General features: G+C 37.2%; 1 protein-coding gene and 1 pseudogene across 1 annotated transcript; one reads left to right on the forward strand and one right to left on the reverse strand.

Annotated features, from left to right (window-relative positions):
• The first annotated feature begins 392 nt into the window (after positions 1 to 392).
• On the forward strand, positions 393 to 1,328 carry LOC124959393 (olfactory receptor 5W2-like). The gene has a single exon (XM_047517879.1). It carries the CDS (start codon positions 393 to 395, stop codon positions 1,326 to 1,328), a length of 936 nt encoding a protein of 311 aa, XP_047373835.1.
• A 14,595-nt stretch (positions 1,329 to 15,923) lies between these two features.
• On the reverse strand, positions 15,924 to 16,864 carry LOC124958076 (olfactory receptor 1020-like; annotated as a pseudogene).
• Between the last annotated feature and the right edge of the window lie 635 nt (positions 16,865 to 17,499).

Here is a 17,499-nt window from a genome sequence, read left to right on the forward strand (position 1 = left end):
ATACAAGGGATGCAAATTTAAGTTTCTTTTACTTTTATTCAAAAAATTAACAGAGGTAACACATTATAAATGCCAGTGTATGCAATTTCAAGGCTTGTAGACAATCTACTGTTAAAATCATATATTCAGAAGTAATATATAAATTTTGAAGCAAAGTTAATCAAGTTCTTATGTTAGACCTTTTTAGTTTCTTTTTTTAACATTGTAATGCTTCTTATCAGTGACATTGTGTAGGCTATTTTCTGAGAGTAAAGAAAGCAATATACAGAAAAAAATCATGTAATCATGTTATGCTTCATGATAACATTTTTCAACTATGCATAAAAAGTGATCCCTAATTTATCATTTCTTTATTGACTTCTGTAACAGATTATTAACAAGAACCAAGAATAATGGACAGTGGAAATTGCTCAGCACTAAATCAGTTCTTTCTCTTGGGAATTACCAATAACCCTCAGATCAAAGTGATTCTATTCCCTGCATTTCCTGTTGTTTATTTCATTATTCTCCTTGCCAATCTTGGAATGATAGTTTTAATCAGAGTGGATTCCCAGCTTCACACTCCAATGTACATTTTTCTGAACCACCTCTCCTTCTCTGACCTCTGCTATTCCACTGCAGTTGGGTCCAAGATGCTGGTGGACCTTTTGGTCAAGAACAAATCAATTCCCTTTCTTGACTGTGCTCTGCAATTCTTCATCTTCTGTACCTTTACAGATGCTGAGTGCATGCTGCTGGCAGTGATGGCCTTTGATGGGTACAGAGCCATCAGCAGGCCCTTGAGCTATGCAGTGGACATGTCCAACAGGGTGCGCTCCCTGCTGCTGACTGGAGTTTACCTGGTGGGGTTGGGAGATGCTTTTATACACATGATGTTAACATTCCACTTATGTATCTGTGAGTCTAATGAGGTTAATCATTTCTTCTGTGATGTCCCTCCTCTCCTGTTACTGTCTTGCTCTGACACACAGGTCAATGAGTTAGTGATATTTACCATTTTTGGTTTCATTGAACTGAGTACCATCTCCAGAGTCCTGGTCTCTTACCGCTACATCATCTTAGCCATCTTAAAGATCCACTCTGCTGAGGGGAGGCACAAAGCTTTCTCCACCTGTGCCTCCCACTTAACTGTAGTTGTGGTTTTCCAGGGAACTATGCTCTTCATGTATTTCAGACCAAGTTCTTCCTACTCTCTAGATCAAGATAAAATGAGCTCACTGCTCTACACCCTTGTGATTCCCATGCTGAAACCTATGATTTGTAGCCTACACAACAAAGATGTGAAAGTCAGCATTAAAAAACTGAAAAATAAAATTTTGTTTTCATAAATATTCTACGAATACATATTTATACAGAAATTCATTATCGTGTTTTTTCCTCAAAACACATAATATGAAATCATCTCTAATATCTTCATATAATAGTTTATTGACTACCACATACCAGTAGTTTCTAGTTTATCAAGTATCCTACACTTCATTATATGTCTTCAATTTAAATTTTATTTTTTTGAGTTTGGAAAACTTTTCAGCCTGTTTCAGTGTAAGAAAGTGTCATTAGTTTTATGTAGATTTTATGCATTTAATTATTCTAAGAGTTATTGGGGTTTTACTGTGTGCCTTTCACATTACTGTGTGCCTTGATTTTCATGGCAAAATAATTTCCATGCAAAGGAGCTATATATTGTATTGGAAATTAGAAGCACTAATTAATATAACTTACAAGTAATTCACATTGAACTATAACACACCATGAGTCAAAATTTCAGCTATTCTATTCAAAAGCAAATGTCTGAATCTAGATTTCAATGAAGAAATGGTTCCTTGTAATGGTGAGGTTTAGATTCAGATCTAAGCAATAAGTAGAGATACAATGAAAGTGTGGTGGGAAGAAGAAAGGATTCCAGATGGAGAAGAGAATTAGAGACCCAGAGGTGCCAGGAAAAGGACTCTAGATAAAAGAAAGTTCAAGATGGAAGGAATATGAAGCCAAGTGCTTTTGATTTGTTTTCCCCAAATAATTAGTGAAGTTGAATATTTTTTTCACATACTTGATAATTGTACGTCTTCTTTAAAGAAATGGCTATTCAATCTTCTCTAGAACTTTTTATTCAAGTTATTTTTTCTTGTTTGTTTTCTGAATTGTTTGAGTACCAAAGGAGAAATAAATTTGGTGTTCTGTTGCATGGTAGGGTTACTGTAGTCAATGATAATGCATTGTGTATTTCAAAATAAGTAGAAGAAAAGATTTTGACTATTGTACAATAAAGAAATAATGAATTTTTGAGATAATGCATATGGTAATCACCTTCTTTGAGATTTTGGATATGATAATCACCTTGCTTTTGTTATTATGCAATGTATATATGACTGTTTTTAATTGATGATATTTTTATTTCTTGTATAAATCTTTTAATTACAAAAGATGTGGTATTTCTAAATAATCACAGGTTGAGCTGCTATTATAATAAGTGCAAAACTTGGAGCAATATTCCATATCTCAGAGTCAAGGTATATTTCACTATGTTCAGTATATTGAGAAAAATTCCCATGACCCCAGACCACTATGTAAAAATTACAAAATTATAAGTGGCAATGTGTTTTTTAGGTTTTGTGTTTTATGATGTATAGAATAGTACATACTAAATACCAGGTAAATCTGTATTTTTTTCCAGTTACCCAGGAAAACAACGTTAGGCAGAAGGTTAAGTCTGTGCACTTGAAAGTAAAAAGCTTTTGACATGATTAGGACTAAAAAGGGTATTGTCTGAATAACTAAAAGACATTCCATATGTTACTGATTGTATGGTTTAGTATCAATTTCAAAAATGGTCATTATCTAACAATGAAAGAAAATATTTAGAGTTATGTGTTTTCATTGTTTCATTTTTCATTACATGACTTGATGTCACATTGTACCCCATATATTTGTCAATTATGTGTCAAACAACAATAAAATGAAATGAAGAAAAATTGTAAATGAAGGACTTCAATAAAGTCCACCTTGTACTGAAAATCTCAACTCTGTCACTTCCACTCAGCTTTTCTTCCTTTCTTCCTTCTGTGTCTCAGTCCTGGTTAAATGGGTACCTATGTAATTCACAAATAATATCCTCCTAAAGGCATTATTCTTTCCATTGCTATGTTTATTAAATCTTCAACATCAGGTGAAAGACTGTGAGCATTCTTTGCTGAAGGACAGCATGCCTTGCCCTTCTTATTCTTTCACAGCATTGTGACTGAGACACAGAATGAAAAAACAAGTAAATAATAAAAATCAATCTGTGGGGTAACATTTGAGTGCTTATTAGATATAAAATTAAAATGAATTGAGAATATGCAATATACTTTGAATAAATATAGTTTTTAAAAACAAATAAAATAATTGCATATTCTAAGTTAGTGAATAAATCAAAATGTGCAAATAGTAGAGAGCATTCATCTAAGTACTTAATTGATGGTCAGCTAGTGCATCTGGCTCTGCTTAAGTTTATGTTGTCCAAACAGTAAGAGAATCTTGTTGAGAAAATGCAAATAGGGTCACAAGTTGGAAGGATTTTACAATTCTAAGAAATTCTTAATTATCCATTAAAATTATACAATCACATGTGGTAAGCATGAAACAAAAAGAAGGAAATTCTAACCCCAACAAGTGTGAAATCTTAGGCTCAAAGATACATATCTAAAGGTATAAGGAAACCAGTTGATAAGTTATAGTCTTCATCTCCCTGAACTTGACTAATGGAAAATTGTATTGTCACATATGATATTGCCAATGACTGTTTCAGGAATTAAACTACAGATATGTTTATCTTGCTATATTGCCTTCAACATTAAAGTACTTGAACATAACAGTAGCACCTAATGGTAGGTTTGATGTCTGTATAACAGTGAAAGCACAGATATGTACTGGGGATGGGCTGTATAACTGCATCTGTTAGAAAACATCTGTAATAATGCTCAGTGACCGAGGAAAGGGGAGGTATATGTTAACATCAGAGGCAGCAGCTTGAAATTTGCAGCACATCTCTCTCTCTAGACACATGCTATGGGATTAACACCCAAAGAAACTCCAAGTCACAGTGATATGTAGGAAGTCACTCCCCCTCCCCAGACATAAGTCCCCTCTGTAAAGAAGCTCAGACTAGATCATCTGTAAGGTTCTTTCCAATTGTCATTTTCTGCATTGTTATACCTATGATTCTACTATCAACTATTCCTACTCTCACTTTTGGAGGTATGGAAAAAGTAAATAAAAGGACAAAGGGCTTGATCTCTGTACAGAAGAACTGTGTTGTGTCTCTGGATTGATTTTGCCTGAAATAGCGCTCATGGTGGTGGCAGCTGGAGCACTTGTGTTGTGAAAGGACAGGTGCATTAAAACACAGCCTCCATAACTGGCCTGCTGTTCTGCATTTGGGCTGTAATAGACACAACACAGAATTTGTTACAAAACTATCAGTGTTCAGTTCAATAAAAATTAAAACCTTGGTGCAGTAAAATTACCTAAAGAAAGGCTAAAAAGAAAATGGTTAATGATATTAGTTACATGAATTTATGTTAGTGTGGCTATATAACAACTTTAGATCTTGCACATTGGAAGTTGGAATCAGAATTGGGTTTCGACTGGAAGACTATTTGTTAATATATTTTATAGTTGGACATATACATACCTTATGTCCCCAAAGTGTCCTTATTTTATACCAAATAGAACTAAATGTATATATATACATATACATATATATGTATATGTATATACACACATATGGATATACATGAATATATATATATATATCCATAGTTTATGCAGAATAATCAGTCTCATTATTTGCACTTTGAGAAATAACACATAACATACATTATCTCTATCAGGATGCTGCATATTAATGAAAATGAACTATCACTATACATAACAAATAGTTTGGAGGAATCGCCTAGAAAAGTTAAAGAACACAGACATAAAAGAACACAATCTGAATGAATCCATTTCAATATAAATTTTAAAATTATGCAAAACTAACCATCAAATCGCATATCAGCTTTTGTTCAGGTTGACAAAAATTGTCTGAAAAGCTGACTCCTTTCTGGGTTTTTTGGTTCAACTTTGAAGTACATAAGTGTTTACATTTCTAAAAATTCCCTTGCTCTGTTTATGATGTTTTAAAAATGCATATGTTTCTTTTAAACATATACAGTTTAAAATGTATTATAAGATTTCCAGAAATCAAACACTGTTCACTGTTGGGTTTTAGGATTTGTTACCCCTTTATAAATCTTTAGCAGTTCTGGTACGCAAAGCATATTGAAGCTATGTTTGTGAAATTAATAAAGTACAAATACCTTATATGATATTTCATAAGACAAATATCCTTTAAGTTCACAAGAATGTGCAGTCATGCTTATACAACAGAGATTCTAGCATTCCCAGGCACTGCTTTTCTGGCTTTCAGCAGCAGAGATCCATGACCCTAATTTTCTTTTGACCACTACCTTCCATTGAACCTGTGATAATGGCTCTTGATAAGGCCAGGCAGCCGTCTTCAGAAGGAAGGCCCTTAGAAGTAGACAGTTGCCTATAGTTATATTTAAGGGCACCAGTAATACCAGGAAAGCTGTTTAGGTACAGATGTCTTGTTTGTGTTATTCTCACTTGTTTTTGTTGTTTCAAAATCTACCTTAAGTCTCCTGTTTCTACCCCAAAAATATATTTAAAAAGAGCGGTTCTCTTTTAAAACACAAATTTTGCAGAGTAATTCAGATAAATCAATTTTCATAACATATTACAGCCCATGCTGTCACTTTAATGGGGAGTGGGAGCTGGGACACAAGGCCTGCAGAGATGGCTCTGTTTATGAAGTTGGTCTTTGGACCGAGACTGAGCAGAGTGTAGCCTGAGGAAATGAGGCATCCCTAGAGACAGGGGAGCACTTGAGGGGCAAAATGAGGAGAGCAACTAGCAGGTGCCCGAGGATGCCTCCACCTCCTCCAAATATGCACCTGAGAACTAATAAAGCTTCATCAGGACTGTGAGTGAACCTGTGGGAAAGTAGTTGGCAATAACAGCACAGAGCTGTGCCTCTATGAATAATCTCTCCCACAAAAGTGGATTTGGTATTTTAGTATTAGAATTGTCTTAAAAAAATGAAAATGAAACACAGAAAGACATGAAAAATCATCAATAAGAATTTTTTTAAAGTTATAGATTGATAGATTATCTTTATTTTATTATTTATTTATTTTTATGCACCATGGAGAAGTGAGTGGAGTCCCTCACATGTGCGAGACAAGTGATCTATCACTGAGCCACAATTTCAGCTCCCAATAAGAATATTTTACCACCAGAATATGTGGTGAATGCTTGTAATCTCAGTGACTTGAGAGGTTGAGGCAGGAGGATTGCAAGTTTGAGGCCAGCCACAGCACCTTAGTGAGATCTTGTCTCAAAGTACATACATATATAGGACTGCATATGCAACCCAGTGGTAAAACACCCCTGAGTTCAATTCCCAGTACCAAATGGGGGAAAAAAAAACCCACTTTTCCAAAAATTAAACATATATTAATGTCACTGAACTTCTTACTGATGAATACTGTGGCTTTTTACTCTCAAAAACATTCATCTAATTTTATCTAATTTTACCTTGTTCTCATGAAAGGAGCAAGGAATGTGATACAGGGTTTCACATTTAAGACCTCTTCCAAATTTCATATATACTTTAAAGTTATAAAATGCACTGAATGTGATGGGGGATGTGCTGGAGAGTGATATTGGCCAAATTATATTGTTATAATGTGTACATGCACTAATATGTAATAGCAAAATCCATCATTATTACAACTATAATGAACCAATAAATGTGGAAATAGAAAAAAAGGACCTGTTACATATTCCAAATCATCACAGTAATGAAGCAATTTATAAAATATGTGTTTTTTTTATTATTGTGTACAGATGGGATACATGTTGTTTCTCTATTTGTACATGGAGTCAAGGCATACCATTTGTGTAATCATAAATTTACATAGAGCAATGATGTTTGATTCATTATTTTTTCCCTTCTCCCCACCCAACCCACCACTGTCTTCCCTCTACACAGTCCTTCTTTCCTCCATTCTTACCACCCTCCTTATCCCTAACCCTAAAACTAACCCCAAACCTAACGCTAACCATCCCAAAGCCCATTTTATGCCCTATTCCACTTATCAGCGAGATCATTCGTCCTTTAGTTTTTTGAGATTGGCTTATCTCACTTAGCATGATAATCTCCAATTTCATCAATTTGCCTGCAAATGCCATAATTTTATCATTCTTCATTGCGGAGTAATATTCCATTGTATATATATATATGCCACAGTTTCTTTATCCATTCATCAACTGAAGGGCATCTAGTTTGGTTCCACAATCTGGCTATGGTGAATTGAGCAGCAATGAACATTGATGTGGCTGTATCTCTGTAGTATGCTGATTTTAAGTCCTTTGGGAATAGGCCAAGGAGTGGGATAGCTGGATCAAATGGTGGTTCCATTCAAAGCTTTCTGAGGAATCTCCATACTGCTTTCCAGAGAGGCTGCACTAATTTGCAAACCCACCAGCAATGTATGAGTGTTCTTTTTTCCCCACATCCTCTCCAACACCTATTGTTGCTTGTGTTCTTGATAATTGCCATTCTAATTGGGGTGGGATGAAATCTTAAAGTAGTTTTGATTTGCATTTCTCTTATTACTCAAGATGTTGAACATTTTTTCATATATATGTTGATTGCTTGTACATCTTCTTCTGTGAAGTGCTTGTTCTTTTCCTTAGCCCATTTGTTGATTGGATTATGTGTATTCTTGGTGTAGAGTTTTTTGAGTTCTTTATAGATTCTGGAAATTAGCGTTCTATCTGAAGTATGAGTGGCAAAGATATTCTGCCACTCTGTAGGCTCTCTCTTCACATTACTGAGAGTTTCCTTTGCTGAGAGAAAACTTTTTAGTTTGAATCTATCCCAGTTGTTGATTCTTGCTTTTATTTCTTGTGCTATGGGAGTTTTGTTAAGGAAGTCTGATCATAAGCCAACAAGTTGAAGGTTTGGACCTACTTTTTCTTCTATAAGATGCAGGGACTCTGGTCTGATTCTGAGGTCCTTGATCCATTTTGAGCTGAGTTTTGTGTAGGGTGAGAGATAGGGGTTTAATTTCATTCTGCTGCATATGGCTTTTCAGTTTTCCCAGCACCATTTGTTGAAGAGACTATCGTTTCTCCATTGCATATTTTTGGCCCCTTTGTCTAGTATAAGAGAATTGTATTTATTTGGGTTTGTATCCATGTTCTCTATTCTGTACCATTGATCTAACTTTCTATTTTGGTAACAATACCATGTCATTTTTGTTACTATTGCTTTGTAGTAGAGTTGAAGATCTGGTATTGCGATACCCGCTGCTTCGCTCTTTCTACTGAGGATTGTTTTAGCTATTCTGGGTTTTTTATTCTTCCAGATGAATTTCATAATTGCTTGCTCTATTTCTGCAAGGTACATCATTGGGATTTTAATTGGAATTGCATTGAATCTGTATAGCACTTTAAGTAGTATGGCCATTTTGACAATATTAATTCTTCCTACCAAGAACATGGGAGATCTTTCCATCTTCTAAAGTTTTCTTTAATTTCTTTCTTTAGTGTTCTGTAGTTCTCATTGTAGAGGTCTTTCATCTCTTTTGTGAGATTGATTCCCAAGTACTTTATTTTTCTCGATGCTATTATGAATGCGGCAGTTTTCCTAATTTCTCTTTCTGAAGATTCATCACTTGTGTATAAAAATGCATTGGATTTATGAGCATTGATCTTGTAACCTGCTACTTTACTGAATTCACTTATGAGGTCTAAAAGTTTTCTGGTGGAATTTCCTGGTTCCTCTAAATATATAATCATGTCATCAGCGAACAGGGATAGTTAGAGTTCTTCTTTTCCAATTCGTATCCCTTTAATTTCTTTGGTTTGTCTAATTGCTCTGGCTAGAGTCTCAAGGACGATGTTGAATAGAAGTGGTGAAAGAGGCATCCCTGCCTTGTTCCAGTTTTTAGGGGGAATTCTTTCAGTTTTTCACCATTTAGAATGATATTGGCCATGGGCTTAGTGTAGATGGCCTTTATATTGTTAAGGAATGTTCCCAGTACCCCAATTTTTTCTAGTGTTTTGAGCATGAAGGGATGCTGTATTTTATCTAATGCTTTTTCTGCATCTATTGAAATAATCATGTGATTCTTAACTTTAAGTCTGTTGATATGGTGAATGACATTTATTGATTTCTGGATGTTGAACCAAACTTGCATCCCTGGGATAAAACCCACTTGATCGTGGTGCACTATCTTTTTAATATATGTATGTATGTGATTTGCTAAAATTTTGTTGAACATTTTTGCATCAATGTTCATTAAGGATATTGGTCTAAAATTTTCTTTCCTCGATGTGTCTCTGTCTGGTTTAGGTATCAGGGTGATATTGACTTCATAGAATGTGTTTGGGAGGGTTCCCTCCTCTTCTATTTCATGGAATACTTAGAGGAGTATTGGAGTGAGATCTTCTTTAAAGGTTTTGTAGAACTTGGTTGAGAACCCATCTGGTCCTGGACTTTTCTTTGTTGGTAGGCTTTTGATGACCTCTTCTATTTCTTTGCTTGAAATTAATTAATTTAACTTGTGTATGTCCTCCTTGTTCAGTTTAGGTAATTCATATGTCTCTAGAAACTTGTTGATGTTTCAAGGTTTTCTGTTTTGTTGGAGTATAGATTTTCAAAATACCTTCTAATTATGTTTTGTATTTCACTCGTGTCTGTTGTGATATTTCCTCGTTCATTCCGAATTTTAGTAATTTGAGTTTTCTCCCTCTTTCTCTTTGTTAGTGTGGCTAAGGTTTTATCAATTTTGTTTATTTTTTCAAAGAACCAACTATTTATTTTGTAAATTTTTCCAATTGTTTCTTTTGTTTCAATTTTGTTGATTTTGGCTCTGATTTTAACTATTTCCTGTCTTCTACTACTTTTGGTGTTGGTCTGCTCTTCTATTTCTAGGGCTTTGAGCTGTAGTGTTAAGTCGTTTATTTGTTGATTTGTACTTCTTTTGTTGAATGCTCCCCATGAAATAAATCTTCCTCTAAGTACTGCTTTCATAGTGTCCCAGAGATTTTGATATGTTGTGTCTTTGTTCTCATTTCCTTCTAAGATTTTTTTTATTTCCCTCCTGATGTCTTCTGTTATCCATTCATCATATAATAGTGTATTATTTAATCTCCAGGTATTGGAGAAGTTTCTGATTTTTATTCTGTCATTTATTTCTAATTTCAATCCATTATGATCTGATAGAGTACAAGGTAGTACCTGTATCTTCTTGTATTTGCTAACAGTATCTTTGTGGCATAAAATATGGTCTATTTTAGAGAAGGATCCAGGTGCTGCTAAGAAGAAAGTGTATTCGTTCTTTGTTGGATGGTATATTCTATATATGTTAGTTTAGTCTAAATTGTTGATTGTGTTATTGAGATCTATGGTTTCTTTATCCAATTTTTGTTTGGAAGATCTATCCAATGGTGAGAGAGGTGTGTTAAAATCGCCTAGTATTATTGTGTTGTGGTCTATTTGATTTCTGGAATTGAGAAGGATTTGTTTGAAGTACATGGATGAGTCAATGTTCGGGGCATAGATATATATGATTGTTATGTCTCTGATTTATGCTTCCCTTAAGCAGTCTGAAATGTCCTTCTTTATCCCTTGTGACTTGTTTTGGCTTGAAGTCCACATTATCTGAAATGAGGATGGATACTCCAGCTTTTTCGCTGTGTCCATGTGCATGGTATGTTTTTTCCCATCCTTTCACCTTTAGTCTATGGGTATCTCTTTCTATGAGATGAGTCTCTTGCAGGCAGCATATTGTTGGATTTTTCTTTTTAATCCAATCTGCCAGTCTATGTCTTTTGATTGATGAGTTCAGGCCATTAACATTGTGATATGATTTGTATTCCCAGTCATTTGACTCATTTTTGTTTTTTGACATGATTTGATTTCTCCTTTATTTGGCTATTCCTTTAGGCTACTTTCTCCCATTGCTGATTTGCATCATTGTTTTTCACATCTTCCTCATGGAATATTTTGCTGAGAATGTTCTGTAATGCCGGCTTTCTTTTTGTAAATTCCTTTAGCTTTTGTTTATCATGGAAGAATCTTATTTCATCGTCAAATCTGAAAGTAAGTTTTGCTGGGTGTAAGATTCTTGGTTGGCATCCGTTTTCTTTCAGGGTTTGGTAAATGTTATTCCAGGTCCTTCTAGCTTTTAGGGTCTGGATTGAAAAGTGTGCTGATATTCTTATTGGTTTCCCCCTGAATGTAATTTTTATATTTTCTCTCCTGGCCTTTAAAATTCTGTCTTTATTTTGTATGTTAGGTATTTTCATAATAATGTGCCTTGGTGTGGTTCTGTTGTAATTTTGTATATTTGGAGTCCTATAAGCCTCTTGAACTTGATTTTCCATTTCATTCTTCAGATTTGGGAAATTTTCTGATATTATTTCATTGAATAGATTGTTCATTCCTTTGGTTTGTTTCTCTATGCCTTCCTCAATCCCAATAATTCTTAAATTTGGCCTTTTCATGATATCCTATAATTCTTGTAGATTCTGTTCATGATTTCTTACCATCTTCTCTGTTTGTTCAACTTTGTTTTCAAGATTAAATATTTTGTCCTCAATGTCTGTGATTCTGTTTTCCAGGTGTTCTATCCTATTGGTTATGCTTTCTATGGAGTTTTTCACTTGGTTTTTTGTTTCCTTCATTTCAAGGATTTCAGTTTGTTTGTTTTTTCAGTATCTCTAAACTTTATTGAAATGATTTCTTGCTTCCTGTATTTGGTCTTTTAACTGTTGATTGGTGCAATCATTTAATGCCTGCATTTGCTCTTTCATCTCCTCATTTGCTTCCCTGATTGTTTTAATTATGTACATTCTGAACTCCCTTTCTGACATTTCTTCTGCTGTGCTGTCATTGGGTTTTATTGATGTAGTATCTAGATTTGTTTGGGACATTTTCTTCCCTTGTTTTCTCATATTGGTCTGTTGTCAGTGGGACCCTGAGATATTGCAGATTTTCTCAATTGGCTTATAGTGTACCTGTAGATTTTCAGTGTATCACCTCCTAGCCTTCAGTAGCCTGAAGTTTTGGAGGAACTTGATAATGCAGTGCTTCCAAAGAAAGTTGCCCCTTGCCCCCTACTGGTGCCAGGGCTTGGAGCTGGCTCTTTGCGGAAATGCTGTCACTGGGGTGCCTGCACCGTGTGCTAGCTGTGTGGGAGGAGCCCACCGCCTGAGTGTGCAAGGCTACCTGGGGAAGACTCTAACTGCCCTGCCCTTCTCTGATAAGCCGCCCGTATCCATACCTGCTGCCCAGGCCAAGCTTCACCCTGTGGGGGAGACTCACCTGTGACTCTATTTTAGTCCGAGTCTCTCAATGCCTCCCCTTCTTGAGTCCTGGGTTCTGGAGGGACTGGAGATGCAGTCACCCTCTAGTCTTCCATCTTGTATTGCCCCTTGTAAAGAGCCTGCAGCCAGAGGGGGCAGGGCTGCCTGTAGAAGTCTCTGGCTGCCCTGCCCTGATCCCAGAGGCTGCGTGCGGGTCAAAGCTTTCCATTGGCATGGGGACTTGTGGCTGGCTTTGTGTAGAAAGGCTCTCACTAGGCGGTCTGCTCCGAGAAGTTAGCCTTGAAAGGCGCCTCCTGCCGCAGGGGGCTGGGCTGCTTGGGGTAGTCCCTGGCTGCCCTGTCCTGGTCCCTGAAGCCGCTTGCGGGCAAGAGCATGCTGCGCTGGCTCAGGGACTTGGAGCTTGTTCTGATCAGAAAGGCTCTCACTGGGGGACCTGCTCCAAGAAACTGGAGAAGGTGGCCGTGTGGGAGGGGCCCACGGCCGGAGTGCGCAGGGATGCCTGGGGAAGACTCTAGTTGCCCTGCCCTGCTCCAATAAGCCACCTCTATCCGGGCCTGACACCCAGGCCGAGCTTTACCTGATGGGGGAGACTCACCTGTGGCTCTATTTTAGTCTGAGTCTCTCACTGCCTCCCCTTCTTGAATCCTGGGTTCTGGAGCGACTGGAGATGCAGTCACCCTCTAATCCGCCATCTTGATCGCCCTGTGGCCAAAATATGTGATTTTTGACAGGATATTTGTCTTGCATTATTGATTTGACAGAGTTGAAAAAGAATAGAAAATATTATTTTATCTCTTATTTGTTTTATACAACCTTAAACCAGATATTTGCTTCTCCTTCTGGTTTTGTTTTTCTTTTAAGAATGTAATAATGATAAAAGAGTTTAGTGAAAGAATTTGAACTTTGTAGGAAGAGAGATGTGATTTTGAATCTGTATGCAGTCATTACTTATTAATTTTATGACAACAATCAGTTCTTCATTCTGTCATCTCTTAAACAGAACTTTAGAAAAACATTACAAGATTTTATCTGTATCTGTCAGTTATATAGAGATATAGCTGATGTTTTTCGATAGAATTTCTATAATGACACTCTTTTGGTTTAGATATGAGCAAACCCCAAAAGCTCATGTGTGAGATAAAGCAAGATGATTAGGAGGTTATATAGATTATGAAAGTTGTAATGTAAGCAGTGGATTAGTCCACTGGTAAGTATTAATTGGGTAGTAACTATAGGCAGGTAGGTTATGTTGGAGGAGATAGGTCACTCAGGTATGCTTTAGAGTTTACATGTTGTCTCTCCTGAGAAGAGCATTCACTGTTTCCTGCTTTGCCATGTCTGAGCTGCTTTCTCTGCCAAGCGTTTCATCCATAACGTTGCATCCTAATGTTCTGCCTCACCTTACGTCCAGAGCTTTGGAGTCAACTGTCTCTAGACACTAAAACTTTGAAACAATGAGACAAAATAATATTTTCCTCCTCTGCATTGTTCTTGCCAGGTATTTTGCCCATAGTAACAAAAAAAGCTAACTAAAACTCATACTAGGTCAACTATCAGGGACTAACCTCCTAGTAACAGAATTATTTTTTAAATTTTTTGTGCAAGTTCTCATTAAGTTTCACAAGATGATTTTGAACTTATGATTCTCTTTTTTCAGACTCCCTAATCACTGGAATTATAGTTGAAGGCCTAGTCCCCTAGCTAGTCAAAATCCAGTTGTAGATTCTAGCTTCAGGTCTTGCTTGTGCATCTCTTCCCAGTCACCTTAGGACTTAGTTTTCCTGACTCTGCCTTCACTCCTGGTTAGAGCTTAGCAGAGGTTTCTCCATAGCTACCCCTGCAAACCCTATCATCACCTGCTTAGGTCAGGTGCCTGAAGCTACACTACTATCTTCATTCCCAGACTTCACATTCTCAAAAAGTGAGTTCATTAATTAATCCCAGATCACTGTGTTTTATATTGCACTGAGGGCCCAATCCCAAGGGCCATGGCTGGAATGTCAACTAAAAGGAATCAATAGCTGTCGGTTGTGATGAATCAATGCAACAATCAAATGTTCAGAGAACATTTTTCTATTGATTGTTCAGACTGAAGTACTTCAATTTTCTTCAATCTCAGGGTGCCTTTTCTGTCATCAGTATTGAAAAATCCACGTGGTCCAGAGTCCTATTTCCCTACTGATCTGGTTGGACAAATTTCTTTTTATATGTATACTTCCCACTCTAGGGAACACTGAGGTTTAGATTTACAACTCACTGTCAGAAGGCTTCCCTCATTAGTTATCCTTTCTCACACTATTTAACCTCATCTTTGGTTTTAATACAGGTTTTTCTTCTTTTATTTTCATTTTTACTTTCCAGGAACGTTTCATGTGTCATGCTGTAGCTGTAAACTAATCCATCATCCCACCATGCATAGGTTACTGTTCCTACCCCTGGCTCTCAGAGTATCCCTTCCCTTGAAATTTTAACTACATGCTTATAAATCAAGAGGTTTTAAACTCAGTAGTCTTTTTGGGAAAATATCTTTGAACCAGACTTTAATTTAGTAAATATTTGCCTGCAGTTTGCAATTAAATAAAAGAAAAGAAAAACAATAACCTAGGTAATATTTTGTAATGGTCATCACTTGTATATACAAGTACCACTCTGGAGAATGAATGCAAAGTACTGCACTTGAAATAGCTAGTATTTGCAGATTGAAGGCATGTAATCTAAACTAAAAATAGTCAATGGTAAACTCACATTGATCTGTTAAAATTTCCTCCAACATGTACACTGGGGAAGATACTATACTGAGGCATGAAATTAAATAATGAATACGATTTAATTAATGAATCTGGAAGATTGAGAGAACCTAAACAGCTACAAGGCAAGGAAACAGAAACAAACAAAATGACAATATTTAAAGTATTACATCAAGGATTCCAGTGAGATTCCATTTACAAGTTATCATTTGAAATTGTTGGGATAGTCAGAAAACAAATATGTAGGAACTGCTATTTGATGACATCTTTTAGAATATGGAGGATTTAGACAAGTGAGCTGTTTGAATAGTTGAGGACATATTTACATAGGAATCAAGATTAATTGATAAATAGTCTTTATGAATTGAATATATTTTCTTTCACAAAAGCAGGATTATGAAATGTGGTTAATTTACCCTATGTTTTAAAGGATTGGAGAAAAATTAGAGAAAGAGGAGACAAGGTATAAAAGATGATATATAGAAATTGAGGGGTAAATATTCCCTTACATTGATGTTTACTATTTCAGCTATAAAGCAATAAGCAGGCAGATACCACATTAGTAATGTGAGGGATTCCAGCTGCAAGTTAACTTTCAACCCTATTCTGTGGCTGATACTTCATAATCTACAGATCTGAGGAATATCCAAGTTAAATTGACATTTCCAACAGTTAGAACCAAAGATCAAAGAACAGACCTTATTGAAGTCAACTGGCCCTTTTCATGTCATCTTAAGAAACCAATTTTTGGTGAAACATTTTTCTAAAGGCATTTTTGGCATCTTTGTTCCTCAGACTGTAAATTAGGGGGTTCAACATAGGGATAATCAATGTGTAGAACACAGAGGTCACTTTGTCAATGTCCAGTGAATGTTCTGTGCTGGGGCACAAATAAATGAAGATCAGGGTGCCATGGTAGATAGTGACCACTATCAGGTGGGAAGCACAGGTGGAGAAGCCTTTCCTTCTTACTTCTGCTGACCCTGTTCTAAGGATGGCTACTATAATACAGACATATGAAAGGAGAACAGTTAGAAGACAGATAGCTTCCACCAAGCTAGCAAAGACCACCAGAATGATGTCGTGCATGTGTCAGTGCAGGACAGAGAGAAGAGTGGGGAGATATCACAGAAGAAATGGTTAATTTCTTTGGAACAGAATCACAGATGGAAATATTGGTGGTGTGAATAATTGAGCTCAAAGTTCCCCTCACAAATGCTCCAAGTGCAAACTGACAACACACCCTCTGGGACATAATAACAGTATAAAGCAGGGGGTTGCAGATTGCTATGTACCTGTCATAAGCCATGGCAGCCAAGAGGAAGGATTCTGTGTCAACCAAAGAGAAGAAAAAATATAACTGTGCAGCACAACCATTGTAAGAAATGGTCTTCTCATCAGAAATCAAGTCCACAAGTAACTTGGGGGCAATGATGGAGGAGTAGAAGGAAAATATGAAGAATGCCGATGAAAAAGTACATTGGGGTACACAGGTGGGAGCTGGTGGTGATTAGTAAAATCATCCCAAGATTTCCCATCAGGCTAACAGAGTAGATGGAAAAGAACACAGCCAAAAGAAGACTCTGAAGTTCTGGATGGTCACTAAATCCCAGGAGAAGGAACTCCACCTTCACAGTGCCATTCTCCAACATCATTGTCTGAGGTACTTCTGGTTTTCTGGAGCCCTAACAGAGTAAAGATGGAAGTATTAGGAGGTTTCAAGATGGTGGATAGAGGGCGGCTGCATTTCATGTTGCTCCAGGACGCAGGATTCAAAAGAGGAGATAGTGAGAGACTTGGGACCAACTCAAAGCCGCCGGGTGAGTCTCTCCCACTGGGGAGGTGTCCCAGATGGGGCGGTAGCCCTGGAACACAGAGAACTTGGTGAAGTAGAGTTGCTTGGCGAGACACCCCTCCCCCCACTGTAGCAGTAAACATGGACAACTGGGATCATCGTAGAGGAGGCGGCTCAGCACAGCACTTGGACTCAGAACAACTGCTTCTGAACACCTGGGGGGTTGCCTGGAGGAAGAGGAGAGCACGGCAGGTCGCTTGGTCTAGGAGTGACTGCATCAGAGCCACAGGCAGTTGCCAGAGGAGGAGGCGAGTGGTGAGTTGTTTGGACTCAAATCAACCACTCCTGAACACCTGGGGGACTACCCGGAGGAGGAGGAGGAGGAACAGGGTGGGTCACTTGGACTCGGAGTGACTGCCTAGGGCTACAGGTGGTTGGCAGGAGGAGGAGATGTGAAGTGAGTTGCTTGAACTCCCAGTGACTGCGTTGGAACACCAGGCAGCTGTCCAGAGG

The sequence above is a fragment of the Sciurus carolinensis genome, chromosome 11, assembly GCF_902686445.1.
Source record: "Sciurus carolinensis chromosome 11, mSciCar1.2, whole genome shotgun sequence".
In the NCBI taxonomy this organism is placed as follows: domain Eukaryota; kingdom Metazoa; phylum Chordata; class Mammalia; order Rodentia; family Sciuridae; genus Sciurus; species Sciurus carolinensis.

Coding starts and splice junctions, on each gene's coding strand:
- LOC124959393 (XM_047517879.1), top strand. CDS start 393: ATGGACAGTGGAAATTGCTCAGCACTAAATCAGTTCTTTCTCTTGGGA.